Source organism: Macaca mulatta, chromosome X (genome assembly GCF_049350105.2).
Source record: "Macaca mulatta isolate MMU2019108-1 chromosome X, T2T-MMU8v2.0, whole genome shotgun sequence".
Lineage (NCBI taxonomy): Eukaryota > Metazoa > Chordata > Mammalia > Primates > Cercopithecidae > Macaca > Macaca mulatta.
The window spans coordinates 17,886,703-17,907,236 of NC_133426.1; the positions used below are offsets into that span (position 1 = coordinate 17,886,703).

Consider the following 20,534-nt stretch of genomic DNA (forward strand, 5'->3'; position numbering starts at 1 on the left):
CTTTTGGAGTCATTCCAAGTTGTAGGACTGTTATCAACCCTGGCAGCTGCTTAAGAACATTCTCTTCCACCCCACAGAAACACTCAGGACAGAGTACTTAATGAGCACTTACTAATTATAGGCCCATCAGTCAAAATTATGACCTTTAAAAGAGCAGGCTTTCAAAAGTCAGCTGAAGGTGCACGTGCCACGGGACAAAGCAGTCACACAAACGGATAGGGAAAAAAAGAGGTTCCCTTTAAAAGCTATTAACTTCACGGAATTGGGTAACTTGGGTTTTATGAGATGATATACTGAACCTTCCTTCATGCTTACTCTTGCAACTCCTGTCAACACTTCTTTAGGCTCCTTTTCAAAGGTTGCTGGTGACAGATCATGAGAAAACAAAGGGGGAAATGAAGAAGGTCAGCTGAGTTTTGTGGATAGAAACATTAAAGTTTGGGAAGATTTCACTAGCTTGCCTCTACTCTCTGTGAGCAGGGATTAAGGCAACATATATATGATGTGTCATTAAGTGCACAGACACAACCCTTGATGTGGTTTGGCTGTGTCCCCACCCAATTCTCATCTTGAATTATAGCTCCCATAATTCCCACATTTTGTGGGAGAGACCTGGTGGGAGATAATTGAATCATGGGGGCAGTTTCCCCCATACTGTTCTCACGGTAGTGAATACGTCTCACAAGATCTGATGGTTTTATAAGGGGAAACCCCTTTCACTTGGTTTTCAATTTTCTCTTGTCTGCCACCATGTAAGACGTACCTTTCACCTTCTGCCATGATTGTGAGGCCTCCCCAGCCATATGGAACTGTGAGTCCATTAAACCTCTTTTTCTTTGTAAATTACCCAGTCTCGGGTATGTCTTTATCAGCAGGGTGAAAACAGACTAATACAACCCTCAAATATGTAGTGAACGTTATTCCACAAGATAAATATTTATCATGCATTTACTATATTCCTAGCAAAAGAAAGACAATTAGCCTTGCAGAAAACATCTTATCAGCAATATAAATGGTCAAAAGGCAAAAGAAAATGAGAACATGAGGATGGGTGATAAATAAAGAAATAAAATTGATAACTTCAAAACTAGAAGAAGAAAACAAAAACGAAATACACAAACAGGAGCAACAACAACAACAAAGCAAAAATTAAACCCAAATATATCAGTAACCTATATTTCAGTCACTATCTTTAAAAGATAAATAAATTTGTTTATATTGGGTGGATGAAAAACAAAAGCCAAGCATAGCCTATTTATAAAAAGCCACACCTAAAACATAATGACATATATAAGCTAAAATAAAAGATGTACTAGACAAATAATAACAAAAATATACTTAGCAAAATTGAGAGAAGGAAAAATGGAATTTAGAGGAAAAACTTAGTAGGAATAAAGAAAGACCTCACTTGATGACAAAAAGAGCAATACACCAAGAAGATATAACAATTTTGAACCTGTAGGCACTTCATAATGTGGTTTCAAATTGGCATGGTGGTTCATGCCTGTAATCCCAGTACTTTGGAAGGCTAAGAGAGAAGGATCACTTGAGTTCAGGAGTTCAACACCAGCCTGGGCAACATGGCAAAACTCCGTCTCTACAAAAAATACAAAAAATTAGTCAGGAATGATGGCAGTCCCAGTCTGTAGTCCCAGCTAGTCAGGAGGTTGAGGTGAGAGGATCAATTGATCCCAGGAGGTCAAGACTGCAGTGAGCTGTGATCATGTCACTGCACTCCAGCCTGGGCAACACAGCAAGATCCTGTCTCAAATAATAATAATAATAATTTGGTTTCAAAATATGTAAAGCAAAATTTTTATAACAGATATACCATCATAGAAGAAAATTTTACTTAACTTTTCTCAAAAAGTTATTGATAAGGTGGCAAAAAAGTATATATATATAGCAAAGATTTAATCTTCACTAAAAACATAGCTTGATCTAATATTTATATACAGAATATTGCACTCAACAAATAAAGAATGCACATTCATTTTGAGATCATATGGAACATTTATAAAAATTGACCACATACTAAGTAGGCTATAAAGAGAATCCCTCCAAGTCCAAAGTTGGGGAACTGTGGGCCAGTTACTGAACTTGCATTAATGGTGGAGAGAAATCTACTAATACTGTTGGCTTTCTTTAGTTCAGAGACTGGGAAAGTCCCAGCCCCCATGTAGCCAAGTCAGAAGCAGCTGGCCAGCTGGTCTAAACTAAAATTATGTCAGATTCCAAGAAAGTTTTCTGATGAATCAGAAAACATGACTTAAACTAAATCATTGGAAGCTCTACATTTGGGGTTCAGAAGCAAAACCACTTAAAAGATATTAAAATAAGAAATGAGTGTGATTGTATTATTTTCTAGTTTGCTGCTTTTCCTGAATTCATTTTTCTATCCAATGGCAAACTGCAAAATCATTTCAACTGCCACCTTCCATTTCTGTTGTACCTTCACACGTATTAATTCACTTGATCCTCACAATAAGCCTGTCAAGTAAAGAAAGTAATATTATTCTTATTCATTAAGCCAAAGTAGATGAAACCCACCTCTTGTCCATCACCAGAAAAAAAAAAATCCTTTGATGATGGAAAACTCAGATTGTGTTTAAAAATATCTGCATGTTATTCTGGATAGCCAATAGCATCTTTATAACATTTACCCCATCACCAACCTATCAGCATAAAGTTCATTTTGTCAGCAAGGCAGCAGGATGAAAGTTATGGGAAATTATCAGTCCGCTAACAGTTTTCAAGCCAAGAACTGATTGTCTTTGGGCTATAAAAGCTTTGCCTCCTTCGCTCAGAGGAATACTAGCATTTTTTTAATTGATATATATTTGAACATATTTAAGTGGTATATGTGATATTTTATTACATGCACTGAACATGTAATGATCTAGTCAGGGTATTTGGGGTATCCATCACCTCGAACGTTTATCATTGCTTTGTGTTGGGAACATTTCAAGTCCTCACTTCTAGCTATTTTGAAATACAAAATACGTTGTTGATAACATGGTCACCCTACTCTGCTATCAAACATTATAACTTATTCCTTCTATCTAACTGCATGCTTGTACCCATTAACCAACCTCTCTTCATCTCTTTGCCCAACAGACATCCTTTCCAGTCTCCGGTAACCACTATTCTACTCTCTACCTCCATGAGAGCAACTTTTCTAACTCCCACATATGAATGAGAACATGCCATATTTGTCTTTCTCTGCCTGGCTTATTTCACTTAACATAACGTTTCCTAGTTCCATCCATGTTGAGGCATTTTTTTAAAACAGGGTCTCCCTCTGTCACCCAGGCTGGAGTGCAGTGGCGTGATCATGGCTCACTGCAGCCTCAACCGCCTAGACCCAGGCAATCCTCCCACCTCAGCCTCCCCAGTAGCAAGGACTACAGGTGTGTGCCACCACACCCAGCTAATTTTTGTATTTTTTTGTAGGGATGGGTGTCTCACCATGTTGCCCAGGCTGGTCTCAAACTCCTGGGCTCAGGCAATCCCCCCATCTCGGCCTCCTAAAGTGCTGGGATTACAGGCATAAGCCACTGTGCCAGACCCAAGAGGCATGTTTTTTACGCTGCCTCCTAGAGTTCTCCAGCAGGCTTAAGTTCCGGTATCACCCCGTGTTGACTTTTCCCTTGCCTGTCTTCTTTCCCCACTCTCCATCAATATTTCCTTCATCTCTCAATTAAATGAGTTGCATTCGAATCTTGGTCCTGGTGTTGGCTTCTGTGGGAACCCAAACTAAGTCATATTTCACTCAGAAAAAAACTATTGCAGCATGTCTTGTACAATTTCTACTTATTGCTTAATGTCAGAAATAACTGAGTCATTAACTCTTGTTTTTTTATCTCCTGAAATGTAGAAAATTATTGGTACATTTTAATCAATGAACATGTCATTTAGTGAGCACTCCCAGCATGCATAGCTGATGCTGATGGCCTTATTTACTGCAGAGGGAGAAAGGAAGGAAGTGCGCAATATTTAAGATGGGTATTCACAACTGGAATTAAGTGAGGACTTGGGGCCAGGGATGAGCTGACAATCCTTCATGTTGTGGGTGTCACAAATGACTTGCCTGTATGTGCTCTAAAAACCTGCACAGCTCAATGCTCCGAAGGCTTCTGGAGACTACAGTAGGGTTTTGCTTGGCCCTGATTCCGGGTGGGAATTGAGACACCCAACATCAGTGTCACTTTTAGGGAGACCTGGTCTTTCCTGGAGACCTTCTGTGAGAAGAGTGACCTTCCCTAGGCAAACCGCCCACTCTCTGTAAGATCCGACTGAAATCTAGCTCCAGACTGCCCAACTCTATCACTTACACTACTTTTGGAGGAAACGATTAAGGAGCATTTCTTCTGCCCTTTATTCTTTTCAAGAGGATTTGCAACCATTCATTGCTCATTCCTTACAAAGGAAATGCAGGGAATGCAGGGAAATGAGGAAATGCAGGGAAAAGCCAGGAGATTATAGATGGGTGACTCAGTTCAAATTACCCCTTCCAGCATCTTCACACCCTTCCTTGGACAGAAAAAAGTCTTTAAAGATCATGCTGAATCTTCCTTTGAAGTGACAGGTAGGACAATGCAAAGTAGTTCAAAAGGATATTTTATTTTAAAAAAGAATTTAAGATCCTGCTTTATCACTCTGTAATTTAAATAACTTTATGGAGACTTTGGAGTTATATGTATGTTCCTCCTGCTTTGTATACATGTTTTAAAAGGCCAAATTCATTCTATGATAAATAAGGCTTTATTCCCCAGGAAATGTGACTTTTGAGTTCTTTGCAATGCATGGGCTCTGCTTCTGGAACCATTGTTTTTTATCTCTGGTGAAATAATATTATCCCTTGTTTGAATAAATGAAACACATACTAAAAACTGTGGCAAGGAGAGAAGAAAGAAAACCAGACAGAAAAAAAAGCACTTTAAATAACTGGAAGAGAACTTCCCTTGTTGGTTCTTGTCCTTGTTCCAGACAGCAGCTATTGTAAGCAAAAAGGGACAAGTGTCCCCATTCGGTTATGATGAGGATGCAGAGGTTCAGCAGGGTCAAATGCCAGTTATGCTTAGGGTCACCAACCTTTGCTTTTCCTTTTTTATTGTTTTCAAATTTTGCATTCCACATTTGGAAGTCACGTAGGCTGGAGATGGGAGAGGAATTATAGACCACTGATTTTCAAGGAGGAAATTCCTTTTGATGCCAAACAAATCTTATTTGACTTTTCAATATATAAAGCAGATTTAAAAGTGGTATTTTATTTGTCTGAATTTATTTTATAAATTCTAAGTCAGTTAAGAAGCACCTTGTATTTTTAGTAGAGATGGGTTTCATCATGTTGGCCAGGCTGGTCTTGAACTCTTGGAGACCAGCCTGGATGTTTGTCTCCTCCAAATCTCATGTTGAAAATTGATCACTGTTGCTGGAGGTGGAGCCTAATGAAGGTGTCTGCGTAGGGCCTAATGGAAGGTGTTTGGGGCCCATGAAAGAGGGTGTGGATCCCTCATGGATAGATTAATACTCTCCCATAGGGAGTGAGTTCTTGTTCTAATAGTTCCCACAAGAGCTGATTGTTGAAAAGAGCCTGGCACCACCCCTCTCTCTCTTCCTTCTTTTTTCGCCATGTGATCTCTGCACACTGACTCTTCTTCACCTTCCACCATGAGTGGAAGCTTCCTGAGGTCCTCACCAGAAGCAGATGCTGGTGCCATACTTTTTATACAGCCTGCAGAACCATGAGCCAAATAAACCTCTTTTTAAAATAAATTACCTAGCCTCAGGTATTCCTTTGTAGCAACACAAACAGACTAAGCACCCAAGCCTTACCCCCAAAAAAAAGAAAAGAAAAAAAAAACAAGAAAGAAAAAGGAGCTGGGCACAGTGTTTCACACTTATAATCCCAGCACTTTCGGAGGCTGAAATGGGCGGATCACTTGCGGCCAGGAGTTTGAGACCACTTGGCCAACATGGCCAAACCCCATCTCCACTAAAAATACAAAAATTAGCTGGGTATGGTGGTACACACCTATAATCCCAGCTACTCGGGAGGCTGAGGCAGGAGAATCTCTTGAACATGAGAGGCAGAGGTTGCAGTGAGCCAAGATAGCGCCACTGCACTCCAGTCTGGGCAACCGAGCAAAACTGAGTCTCAAAAAAAAAAAAGAAAAAGAAAAAGAAGAAGAAAAAGAAAGAAAAAGGAAAGAAAGAACACATGCATACCTATAACTGTATGTGATACTGACCCAGTGAGATAAGACCTATTACAAGTTCCCTTATTTGGACACCATGATATTTAATTGAGTGGACACATATGATTTGGGATGGTGTTTTGCATGAGCACAAATCCACATGCTTGAATTACAAAAAAAAAAAAGACAAAGCTGTAACCTTTCAAAATAATGACACAATGTTAAGAACGGGACTCCAATAAACAAATTAACATACCATAAAGAAGTGTGTGGTGAATGCTGTGATGTGCCACCCAGATCCCCCACTCAGGCCTGACACACCCCCCAGTTGCTATCAGTGCTGCCACTTGATGGCTGTCTGGGAATTGCCCTCAGCCAAAGAGAGCTGCCTCACTCAAGGTCACACCTCCATCCCTGGGCAGTTCACATCCAATGACTAGTGAGTGAGGAGACATAATATAGTCCTGGTCCTCTTGCCTCAAAAAGACCAACTGGGGCCAAGCACGGTGGCTCACGCCTGTAATCCCAGCACTTTGGGAAGCAAGGCAGATGGATTGCTTGAGTCCAAGAGTTCCAGAACAGTCTGGCCAACATGGCGAAACCCATCTCTATTAAAAATACAAAAATTAGCTGGGCATGGTGGTGAGCACCTGTCGTCCCAGCTACTTGAGAGGCTGAGGCAGGAGAATCACTTGAACCCGGGAGGCGTAAGTTGCAGTGAGCTGAGATTGCACCACTGCACTCAAGCCTGGGTGACAGAGCGATACTGTGTCTCAAAACAATATAAAAAACAACTGGGAAAAGCAATCCAAGTAGAGCTCCCACGAGTTCGACTGAGGCCTTTGTTGTAATTTTGGGGTTCACATCATCCCTGTGCTGAATCCTGCTACCTTGGTATCAACCCACCATCACACGTTAGAGTACCAACCTGTATACACAGAGACACACTTCAGGTCTATGACTTGGTTAATATCTCTTAATAATTGACAAGCTGTTGAGTGTGCCAGTGTGAACACATCTGTTCTCAGGTCCACAGTTTGTAAATTGGATAACAACTTTTCTTCTTAAGCTGGTATTCTTAGGCAGATCAAAAGGGCATTTAAACAATAATTGTTCTTAGAATCCAGTAAGTGAATATGAGTACAGCATACTGCCTTGCTAGGCACCACAAAAATATTTAATATATCAATGTGATATATCTCCCTTAAACAGACAGGTTTAATCAGTTAAGTAAACCAACAATTAGGTTGAAAACACAAGTGCTCATAGAACAAAGTGATATCCACTAAGATGTAAAATTTATTTCAGGAACATCAAGAAAGTGACTTACTTGGAAACTGACTTAAGTAGTGCCATTAAAATTCTGAAATGTCAACATTCTTTGGGAATGGAGTATATTAGAGATGCAAATGTACAATTCCCTCCTGGGGCTGGGCTTGTACAGTCTTGTTCAAGTAAGAGTAAAAGGCTCTAATGATTTTTGAATGGCTCTCTCAGTTAAGCAGGACTCTTAGCTGGCCATTTAGGGATAAACAAAATATATTGGATCATAAATATGCATATATATGTTCCTCTTTCTCCCTTTCTCTCTCTCTCTCTCACACACACACACGCGCACACACACACACACACACAAACTCTTCCCGTTTTTGAGAGGGGAAAAGAAATCTACCCTTGCCTATATCTTGAAGGGTGACATTTTCTTTAAACAGACATATGAAATAACTTTGGATTAAAAACAACAATCACCAGGGCAAAGTGGCTCATGCCTGTAATCCCAGCACTTTGGGAGGCCGAGGCAGAAGAATCACTTGAGCCCAGAGGTTCGAGACCCCAGCCTGGGCAACACGATGAAATCTCATCTTTACAAAAAATACAAAAATTAGCCAGGCATAGTGGTGCATGCCTGTAGTCCTAGCTACTCAAGAGGCTGAGGTGGGAGGGTCACTTGGGCATGCAGGGGTTGAGGCTTCAGTGACCTGTGATTGCACCATGCATTGCAGCCTGGGTAACAGAGTGAGAACCTGTCTCAAGAAAAAATCCTAAAGCTCAAGGTGATGTTATTGTGATGGGTAGAGGGGCCTTTGAGAGGTGATTAGGTCATGAGAGCAGAGCCCTTATTAATGAGAGTAGTGCCCTTATAAATAAAAAAGGCCCCAGAGACATCCCTTGCCCCTTCCACCATGAGGACACAACAAGAAGACGGCCATTTACGAACAGGTTCTCACCAGATACTAAATCTGCCAGCACCTTTACCTTGGGCTTCTGGTCTAAGGTACTTTGTTATAGCAGCTCAAGTGGACTGAGACAACTGGATTCACAGAAGACCTTTGGCTACAGCTTTATTTAGAGCTAAAATTCCATGGTTTAACTGAAGGAATTTTTCTCATAAGATATTCAGTTGAGATCTCAGTGCCAGCCCCAGCCCAACTGTGTAACATCCCTTGCAGCACTCTTCTTCTAGATCAAGTGTTCCATTTTCTGTTACCGTTACATGAATCAGAATTGGCCTATTTTAAATTACACATTCATTTGCATTATAAACAATACAAACAAGGATATGGTTTGGCTGTGTGCCCCCACTCAAATCTCATCTCGAATTATAATCCCCACGTGTCAAGGGAGGGACATGTAATCCCCACATGTCAAGGGAAGGAAGTGATTAGATTATGGGATGGTTTCCCCCATGCTGTTCTTGTGATAGTGAGTGACTTCTCACGAGATCTGATGGTTTTATAAATGGTAGTTTTTCCTTTGTTCATGCACACTTCTCTCTCCTGCTGCCATGTGAAGAAGGTCCTTGTTTCCCATTTGCTTTCCACCATGATTGTAAGTTTTCTGAGGCCTCCCTAGCCATGTGGAACTGTGAGTCAATTAAACCTCTTTCCTTTATAAATTACCCAGTCTCAGTTATTTCTTTACAGCAATGTGAAAATGGACAAATACAAAAAATAATGCCTCCCACACCTATTTATTCCTTTGCACTCCCCAGAAGTAATGCCAACTAAGCATCCAGCAACTGTCCTCTAACTTGTGTGATGCATTTACAAATTACACATATATGCCCATGTGGTCTTTAATAAAGCAAATGGAATTGCATTTCATTTACTGTTCTGTGACTTGCTGTTTGAACTTAAGAAATATGTCTCTTGCAAGTTAGGACATGATTTTCAAATCATTTTATCTAGATTGATTGCATTTTTTTTTTTACCAGTACTTTGTTGAGGTATAATTTATTTACAGTCTACTGCACATAACTGACTTTGAGGATTTTTTTGCATGTACTTACAGATGCTCTTTGATTTACAATGGGATTATGTCCCAATGAATCCATCATAGGTTGAAAAGACAAGTTGAAAATGCAGCCTGAGAGTCTTTGGTCAAAGAGTCTCCAGTGCTTAAAGTCTGAAACCTTGTGGTTGCATATGACTTTCACACCATCATAAAGTTGGAAAATCATTCATCAAACCACATACGTCGGGACCATCTGTATTCCTGTGTGACAACCACCCAGATCAAGATGAAAACATTTCCGTTACCCCAGAAAAGCTCCCCCATATCCTTCCAGTCAATATCATCCCACAGATATTGAGATGGCAACTACACTGACTTCCAACACCATGCAGTAGTTTTTCCTGTTAAACATCACATTCGTGGACTCACATGCAGGTATTCTTCTGCATCTGGATTCTTCTGTGCAACATAATATTCTGGAGCATCATCCATGTTTTTGCATGCATTGGTAGTTTGGGATTTTGTTGTTGTGGCTGCCTAGTGGTATTCCCACCAAAATTTGGGTTGTTTTCACTTTGGGGCTCTTGTGAGTAAGGTTATTGTGAATATTCTCACAGAAGTCGTTTTGTGGATATATGCACTTACTTATCTTGCGAATATGTTTACAATTGTTGAGTCATTGGTACTGCCCATTTAATTTTATTACAAACTACCAAATATTTTCGCACAGTGACTGATATTGTTTGAATCTGGGCCCCCACCAAAATCCCATGTTCAATTGTAATACCCACCACTGGAGGTGGGGCATGGTGGGAGGTGACTGGATCATGGGGGTGATTTCTGATGGTGTAGCACCATCCCCCTAGTGCTGTCTTGTGCTAGAGTTCCCACAAGATCTGGCTGCTTAAAAGTGTGTGGCACCTCCCTCTTCTCTCCCTCTTCCTCCTGCTCAGGCCATGTAAGATGTGCCTGCTACCCCTTTGCCTTCGACCATGATTGAAAGTGTCCTGAGGCCTCCCCAGAAGCTACCATGCTTCCTGTACAGTTTGCGGAACCATGAGCCAATTAAACCTCTTTTCTTTATAAGTTAGTCTCAGGTATTTCTTCATAGCAGTATGAGAATGATTAATACAGTGGCTATGCCACCTTACACTCCTACCAACAGTGTATGGCATTCCAGTTGTCCCATGACAGCACTTCGTATTTTCAGTCTTCACAGTGTAAGCCATTCTGATGGATGGATACTGGCATCTCATTACAATTTTAATTTGCATTAATCGGATGACCGATTATGTTGAGCACTTTTTCATGTGCTTATTGGCCCTTTCTATATCTTCTTTTATCACATGCCCATTCAAGAATTTTGCCCATTTTTAAATTGTATTGTTCATCTTTTTATCATTGATTTATAGAATTTTAAAATATATAATATATCCAAGTTCTCTCTCAGACATATGTATTGTGAGTATTTTTAATCTATGTCTTGCCTTTCATGTTGATACTGGCCACATTCTTTTTAACGGATGCCTATTTTCCCATTGGAGTGGGAGTTTCTTCATCTACGCTACAAGTTCTCTATTAGTGGACATTTACATTCCCAGCAGGAGGAAAATGTGCTTTGATGGAAAACAGCATTGTTTAGAGCACATCCTTCTGGGTTCTCAAATTCTGCTTCTGCACCTTTCATTGTCTTTGAACCATTTTTGGATTCTGTAAATTGTGTATAATTGAAGCAATGCATCTATAGATGGAGATTCAATTGGCTGCCTGTCCTTGCTGTGGAAGAAGCCAATTTTGCCTTCATTTGCACATTCACTTTCATATTCCTGATGTCTACATGTGTCCATTCTTTCGATTGTCCTTTGAAATGGTTGTAACATCTTACCAGTTCCCTCATTAGTACTAGATTCAATAAAATCTCCAGCATATGTTCATTTTATATCTATATGAGAGCCATGATTTTACTTTAAAAAAAAAAAACACACACATCGTTTCCAATCTTTTTCCTTTTACAAAGGATATTGCAGCCCTAATTACATATTTATCTTAGTACACATTTATCTCTCTTAGGACTCAGAAGTCCTCATGCTCTCTTCACACTTGAAATCAAACCAACTTTGAGGAACAGATTTAACAATGAAGGCATAAGGGATGAGTACAGACAGAACTTACATTTTCACAGGGGAAAAGGTCAAATTAGGCTAAAACCAAAGAAATAAAACTAATCATGAATCCTCAGGCATGCTAAGGCAGGGTAACTGAGGAATGCTTTTGTTTATTGGGCATCTACTATTCGGTGTTAGGCACCAAAGACACAGTCTCTGCCTTCCGGAAGCTCAGGCTAGTGGCGAAGACAAATAATTAAGCAAGTGAGTGATGTTAAGGCTGACGCTGTGCGTTCTAATGCCACAAAGTGGAAGGAAGGGAATTTATCCATCTCTGGTCCTCAGGTTTCTGAATGCTTCCAGAGTTCCTGGAAATGCTTTCATATGGAAACAGCCTTTTATATTTGAAAGATAAAAGAAATTAAATTTTGATCTTCATGTTTTTCAAATAAGAGCATACATCCTAATAACAAAGATACTCAGTTTTACTGCTAAGAAATATCTGAAATATTCATTAAACTGCTCACTGGTGGGTATGGGCACAATTGATTGTGAGTCCCTGTTTCTAATGGCACTGACTCCTGGGATAGTGAGAGGATCAAATGCATTAACATGTTATACTACATCAGAAGTTAGTTGGAGAAACAGAAGCCATGCTATGTACGCCAGGTAAAAAGGATTTTAGCATAGGAATTAGTGGTTTACAGGACTATTAAAAGAGGTAGGAAAGACAAGGTCAAAGAAGGTGTCATCGAAGATAAAGGCAGCAGACACTGGAGACCTCAGCTTAAAGCACTGAGGTAGAAGATTGTCAAAAAGATTATTGGGAAGCTGCTGAGGTTCTAAAGAAGCAGTGGAAATCCCCTCCCTCCCCTAGTCCCACCCTTGTCTGCTGTGAAGTGTGTGATTCTCAAGAGTTCCTTAAGGAAGCTTCTGTAAATCTCACGCCTGCCCACATGTCTGGCCATGGACAATAATGGCTTCTCGCTCTCTTCTGCCTTCAAATTTCATGCAAGTTTCTCTCACTGACAAACTCTCAACTGGAACTGTACTAAGGCAAGAGTTCTGGGGAATGTGCTTCTCAGTGTCTCTTCTGGAAAGCACAGATTCTAGAAGAAGGGCAGTGGTGACACTGAGTTGAGGCGGGACAGTTCCGCCTACACAGAAAGCACAGTGCCTGGCCCTCAGCCAGATCTTAATAAGCCGTGACCACTATCATCATCACCATTCATGAAGCAGCAGGGACGCTGGGCCAGCACTTAACTTTTGCTTTGTTTGAAATTACTATTTTTCTTCCAGGATATCTGTCCACCATGCAGCCTCTTCATGCCCCCATTCCATTGTTCTATAGCTGAGCAAAGAATTGGCCGTCACAATCCTGGAAGGCAACTGCTGGATAATTCAGTGGTATTGAAAATATATGAAGGGATTTATGGGTTAGTGATAACACCCTTCGCATGAAAGTGAGACTTTAGATCTAGTCCTGGCTTTGTTGCTAGCAGCTCTATGATTTGGGGCAAACTACTGAACTGTTCTTGTAACTATTTTATGGAAAAATCTAGAAGGCTGTGATACTGAGACGAGCACATCAGCTCTGGGGTTTCTTCTCCGCAATGCATACCCTCAATCTAATCAGGAGAAAACATCAGACAAACCCAAAGGGAGGGACATTCTACAAAACAACTGACCAGTACTCTTCAAAATTGTCAAGATCAGGAAAAAACAAAGGAAGACTTAGGAGCTGTCACAGATTGAATGAAAGTAAGATGTGACAACTAAATGCCAGGTGGGATTTTAGATTGAATCCTGGAAGTAAAAAAGAACTTCAGTGGAAAACCTAGTGAAATACAAAGACAGTTTGGAGTTGGTGGTATTGTACCAAGGTTCCTTTCTGAGTTCTGATCATTGTAGCACGGTTATGTGGCTGTTAACCATGCTCAGGGAAGGCTATATGGGAACACTCTGTGCTATTTTTGCAACTCTTCTGTAAGTCCAAAATTATCCCCCCAAAAAAACTTTAAAAATAAAAGACTGCTAAGTAGCATCAAGAGTGAATTCATCACTTTGCACTGGGCCTGCAAATGATGTAGCCAGTCCTGTATGGAAGTATATGGAGAACAGGACGAAACATTTCCTAGGATGCAAAGTAAGGAAGCAGCACAAAAATGACTGCCCTGAGCTTGAGAGGGTTCTGGAAGGGATGGAGACAGGAGCTGTTAAATCTGAATGGAACTTGGGGACAGGAATAAGAATGGCTGTGGGACTGAGTGCAGTGGCTCACGCCTGTAATCCCAGCACTCTGGGAGGCCAAGGTGGGCAGACCACTTGAGCTCAGGAGTTTGAGACTACCCTGTGCAACATAGCAAGACTCACGTCTCTACAAAAAGTACAAAAATTAGCCAGGCGTGGGGGTGCACACCTGTAGTCCCAGCTACTTAGGAGGCTGAGGTGGGAGGATCGCTTGCACCTGGGAGGCGGAGGTTGCAGTGAGCAGAGATCACTCCATTGCACTCCAGCCTGGGTGACAGAGTGAAACCCTGTCTCCAAAAAAAAAAAAATAGCTTTATATATTAATATCTAAGAATTTTTAAAAATAAAATAGCTGTGGACCACTGATTGAAGACCAGCTGGGACAAGGCACACACACTTCAACTGATGATGGCTACAGAAAACGACAAGAATCTGATTCTGATATCCTCTCCCCAGCTTGGAATTGTAGAAGACCCCTAGAACTTAGAAGTAAGTCTGGAGAAAAGGACGGAAACACCACTCATTGGTATTTTCCCAACCTCCATCGATGCCCCGGGTTGTTTTCTTGTCTTCCAAGGAAAGTCAAAAGCCTTGAATGATTAAGTTTCTACCTCCAGTGCATGGAGGCTCTTAATAGAAATTAAGTAGTTATAGAAAAATTAAGTTAGATTTCCTGCCCGCCTGTGTTTGTGGACTGAGATTTGTACCTGTCTCACCCATCAGTCTTCCAAATTGATTTTACTAGTTAATTTGAGATTACAAATTATTCTACGTTGAAGTAGATGAGCATATTTTTTTAGCATAATGAGAAAGGTCATTGCAAATTTGATGCATTGTGAATTAAAATAAGTTAGGATGAAACGAAGGAGTGATAAGTGCTTTACTCTACAGAAGAGTTAATAATGTCAGACCTCCATGGAGAAATTACTCCACTAGATATGGATATGGGCTATAAGGAAAACTGAAAGCCAGAGCTGAAAATCTTAGCTTTGCTGGCCAAAATAAAAATATTACCATATATTTAAATAAATATTAAAGCATAAAAATGGCATGTGTTAATAACACTTAGATTTTACTCAGGAAGGACAAAGTACTGCCAAAGTTTTCAATAGACATAATTATATCTACCATGGTAAATTACTGTTACTGGGTTAAACTATTCTGTTTTTCTTATCAAGGAAGAAAGTCAACATTCTAGCTGTGCCACATTTAATAAACTGGCTGAAAAATATGTGTTACATTAATATAAAACACTGTAGGTAACATCAGCAAAAGTTCTGTAAGATGAGTTCATTAAAACAACAACCTGAGCATCTATATTAAGAGCATTTTAGATGTGTGTTTATTGTATTTATTTGGGAAACAAAACATTAAAGATACATTTATTTATCAAAAACAAGTCTTATGAGCAGGCAGTTGAAATGTTTAACATTGGACTAATACAGTAATAGAACTAACTTGTTAAATTTTGAAGACAGAAAAGATCCACTTTAACATAAAGTACAAAACATCTTCATAAAATTTATTTTGTCCAGTCAAATGTGATCCTCCCTCTTGAGCCCAGGAGTTCCAGATAAGCCTGGGCAATATAGCAAGATCTCCATCTCAAACAAAATGTGATTTTAAAGAAGTTATGTGTATGTTATTCCTCTTCAAGCCATGGGAACGACTTTTAAATACTTTTTTTAAAATAAGGGGCATTTTGAACTGTGCCATCCAACCCAGTAGCCACTATCCACTTGTGACTATTTCAATTTAAATTCTAATTAGCTAAAATGAGAGAAAATTTTAAATTTACTTCCTCTGTCTAATTAGTTACATCTTAAGTGCTCAATAGCCATACAAGCCTATTGGACATTGCAAATTTATATTTTTAATGTGGTATGTTTATTTACATTTCCATCATGGTGGAAAGTTCTATCAGACAAGACTGCTTTAAATGACTTCTGAAAACCACTAATGTAATAAAGTTAGCAATAGAAGTCTGGAAATTTTCTTCTAAATGTAAAGTTTTGTTTCTGTGGTTTTGCTTCTAGTCCAGGGAATATTTCAGATACCACAAAATATTAACCAAATTCAAAATCTGCATATACAATTTGAAATTTCTTCTTGCCTAGGGTCGAATTGTATTTTTCTTTTAAGAAAATTATTTTTAATTGACAAATAATAACTGCGTGTATTTATGGGGTATGATGTGGTCTTTTGATCTATGTTTATAATGTGGATTACTATTCTGTATTAGCTCTGTTACTAGTAGTTTGTAAAATAACTTATGAAACTGAACGGTGAAGCCAAAGACTATCTTAGTTGGATTAAATCTGAATTACAGAAGTTAAAGCCTTTTTGCCCTTTATGGAAGATTTTTTTTATGCAAGATTTTTAAAATTATCTATTTTTTTTTCTTTTCCCGAGACGGAGTCTCACTCTGTCACCCAGGCTGGAGTGCAGTGGCACAATCTCGGCTCACTGCAATCTCCACCCCCTGGGTTCAAGTGATTCTCCTGCCTCAGCCTCCTGAGTAGCTGGGACTACAGGCACATGCCACCATGCCCGGCTACTTTTTTTGTATTTTTAGTAGAGACGGGGTTTCATCATGCTGGCCAGGCTGGTCTCAAACCCCTGACCTCAGGTGATCCACCCGTCTCGGCCTCCCAAAGTGCTGGGATTACAGGTGTGAGCCACTACGCCCAGTAAATTATCTACTTTTTAAGACTTTTGTAGGCATAGCTTAACTTATAAAGACGTATGTAGAAGTACTATGGTTTTATTAAGCTGAAGGCAACTACTACAACAAATCATTCAGAGAATTATTTTTAAAAATAAATCCTTAATATTTTATCTTTAAAAAGCTATACTTGTATATTATAAACTATACTTAAATTTTGCTAAAATACTCTAAAAGTTGAATTTTGAAAAGATATATTTGAAAATATGTATTCATTCTACAAATCGGTCACATAAAAAAATCTAAATCTCGCAAGTCACGAAAATAAAAAGACTTGTCAAGTTTTATATGAATTATATTATTTGACTGAGTGGCTCCTTACTTTCTATTGGATTTCTTTCTCTACTTTATCAAAAAAACAAATTATATTAATGTCAATTATTTAAGACAAAGACATGGGTCAGAAGCCAGTGACCAAAACTAAAGGCTGACCTCTTACAAGGGAAAAAATTGCTTTTTGAACAATACCTAAGAATGCTATAAAACAGATGTGACTGAGGGCCATTTGATAGGTTAAAAGCTGAAAGATGGCATTAAACCTGGCAAAATGGTTCTTAAGCACAAATGGTCGAATGATGAAATTATAGAGTACTTCCCATGGCTGAAACATTCAAGAACTTTCTTTAAAATCAAGTGCCTATGTTAAAAATAAAATCCTATGCATGAGCAAAATGGGATTATTTTTTAATTCTCTAAGAATCCTGTCAATATCCTTTAAAATCACTTCTTTCTAACTGAATATGGAATCTTTTTTCACTTAAAACATTGTAAGATTTACATTTGTATGCATTTCAACTAGTAGAATCTATCAGAAAAATACAGCAAACATATTAAAACCTTCACCCAGACATTTCAGAAACCAAAAATTACGTTAGTGTCTGAATTTGGTCAGATCCTTAGCATTTATAGTAGCATATTCTTAAATCTAACCTACCTAAATGGAACTACAGTTTTATAATATGATTTTCTACGTTAACCCTGAGAAAACGTCAGTGCTAAGATATTATCAGGAGGTAACTAAAGAAATGCTGTTCTCATCAGGAGTAAATTAAAAGAACACAGGTCTCATCGGAAAGTTTAGGTCAAACTATGTGTCAAGCCTATGATTCTGATGGATGTATAAGAAAGGTACTGTGTGAGTGCTCTGGTTATATGTAAACCATACCTCGCTTCTGAGTTAGTGGCATTAAGATCTAAGCCCTTGGTTACGATGTACTTGGCAGATACTCAATGTCTAGTGCCTGCAAGTTTCTATGCTTGGCAAATATTTCCCAGTGCCTCTTCTACGGCTCCCTACCTATCTTTATTCACTGACACTCAGATGTCATCTGTCATTACGTGCTAAGTGTACTGATCTTCTCACCCCACATTCAAAGGCAATGAAAACTACCATTTTATATTATTTGACTGATCGACTCCTTACTTTCTATTGAATTTCTTTCTCTGCCTTATCAAAAAAAAAAGTATATTAATGTCAATTATCTAAGACAAAGCCATGGGTCACAAGCCCATGAGTTTACTACCATTCCCTCAATGAAAGGTTGTCATCAAATCCACAGATGAAACATTACACATCTTCCTAATGTGATTCTACCTCCTTTATGAGCAGAAAAAGAAGTTTGGCAATTTCTACAGGTGTTAATGCAAACTACTCTGCCAGTACAGCAGGCTGATTTTGGAATTAGAACTTGAGAAACTTACAAAATAGTCTTAACAGTTTAAAAAAAAAAAAAAAAAGTTTGGCAGCTGCCGTTCAGGTGCTTCTGTCAGTGGCGTTGGGATCTCTTGACTTTTACTCCTGCTCCGACTCTGGAGGGGTCACTGCTGGAAGCGACTGAGATCTGGCTTCAGCACTTCTGACATTATGTCTAAGGCTACGGATACTGCTGTTGATGGAGGTCACACACAACTTCCAGTCCCTTCCATTTTCCGAGAGATCACAAATTGGGTAGTTTTCTTGGAGGAACTCTGGTGGTAAAGACCCAAGACATAACAGTTTACTTGCAAATCACTTCTCAGAGAAATCAATTCATTCAACTTTCATTCTACTACGGTGTCTGTGAAAGGATCATTAACACTTCAATTAAAACACATAGGCTATAATCATTATTAAATTAGCTGAACAAATTCTTTAATCTAAAAAGAGAACTATATGAAACAGCACCATGCTTAAATCACAATAAAGCAAAAATCTCCCATGACCTTGCCACATACCAGAATAGAAATCCTCTGCTGCCTTGAGTATCCAAGGTCAACTTTTGTTACTCTCAAAAGTATCAAACAAGCATCTAGCATGTCACTTATCAGCTTGAATAGAGACATGCTAAGCCTCTGCAATGAACAAGAGGCTGCAGTGTCATCCTACTTTAAGAGGGAAGAAGCTGTAACTGCTAACTTTTCTGGTACTGCTGGATTTATCTCTGATAAAAGGAATAAGGGTATTTAGATCTTGCAATTAGAGGAAGAATTCTAAAAGGGAAGGTGACAGAGTAACATAATTCAAGGAGCACTCTTAGAGAAAGTGAGAAGACAGACAAGGAGAAAGGTATGGAAGAGAGGTGTTTATTAGAAGAACAGGGCTGCCCTCGGACACATCATTAGGTAATCAAAGGTCTAAGTGCCTTTCAGCCCTTGGAAAAGGATCTGGTGATCCCTACAGGTTAGCATTAGTTAGTTACATTAATCTCATTTGTTTTTCAATAGGGTTAATAGGCTAATAAACATGCCATAAACATCACATATATCCAAATTTTTTAGCAAAGCATGTGTCAAGGTTGAAAGGCTTTCGTACCCAAAGGACTAATTAATTAATGGATCAGTGGTAGCCTGGAAAAAGGTTTTTGTGGTATGTCACTGGATTCAGTATCCCACTCTATCCTGCTAACATTTTATTAATCAAAAATAAGTTCTGGAAAAAATGTTTATCCCATTTTCCCACAACAGCAAAGCTGGGAGGGATAATTACCACACCGGAAGACAAATACAATGCTTGCAAAGCTTTCAACAGGTGGCAACAAGGAGCCTAAATTGACTGGTGTTTCCCAAAATGTGTTCTCTGGAACGCTAGTCATAAAAGAAGTTTCTTGGGGAAAAAGGTGCTAGTTGCACAAATGGGAAATGCTACCCTCTGCAGCTAGTCACCACTTGGGGATTTAAGATTGCACACAAGCATATTCAGGGTTCTGAACAATCCCACAGAAAAGACAAGTGGAGCCTCCTTTTGCTGATTGAAATGTTAGAGATGCAGCTGCGTTGGTGGGACGCATAAATGAGGGAGGTGGCAGTGCACAGGACAACAGAAGGTCAGGGATCAAGACTGGGAGATTTAGGCAGGCTTGATGGCTAAAGGCATTCAGTTTTCAAACTGACAGTCGGCCAGGCACGGTGGCCAAGACGACCGGATTGCTTGAGCTCAGGAGTTCGAGACCAGCCTGGGCAACAATGGTGAAACCCTGTCTCTACTAAAAATACAAAAAAATTAGCCAGGCATAGTGGCGCATGCCTGTAGTCCTAGCTACTCAGGAGGCTGAGGTGGGAGAATCACCTGAGCCCGGGAAGTCGAGTCTGCAGTGAGCCATGATCTAGCCACTGTACTCCAGCCTGGGCAACAGGAATGAGACCCTGTCTGCAAAATAAAAGAAACTGACAGTCAAGTGAAACGCATCTATTGACTGAGGTCCTTGGGGTGCTTGCTTAAGGTCTTTCCTAGCCGTTTGACTTTAAAAGTATTTCACGAGGCTGGGCACAGTGGCTCACGCTTGTTATTCCAGCACTTTGGGAGGCTGAGGCGGGTGGATCGCTTGAGCCCAAGAGTTTGAGGCCAGCCTGGCCAGCATAGTGAAATCCATCTCTACAAAAAAATTACAAAAATTAGCCAGGTGTGATGGCGCATGCCTGTAGTCCCAGTTACTCGAGAGGGTGAGGTGGGAGGATCATTTGAGCTTGGGAGGTCGAGGCTGCATTAAGCTGTGATCACGCCACTGCATTCCAGCCTGGGCAACAGAGTGAGACCCTGTCTCA

At 39.7% G+C, this 20,534-nt stretch overlaps 1 protein-coding gene across 1 annotated transcript in view; it reads right to left on the reverse strand.

Moving 5' to 3' along the window:
• BEND2 (BEN domain containing 2) overlaps positions 1-20,534 on the reverse strand; it is a 123,447-nt gene that overhangs the window by 54,053 nt on the left and 48,860 nt on the right. The window contains 1 exon segment of the mRNA XM_077988395.1: positions 18,305-18,482. Coding sequence (XP_077844521.1) covers positions 18,305-18,482 — 178 coding nt within the window.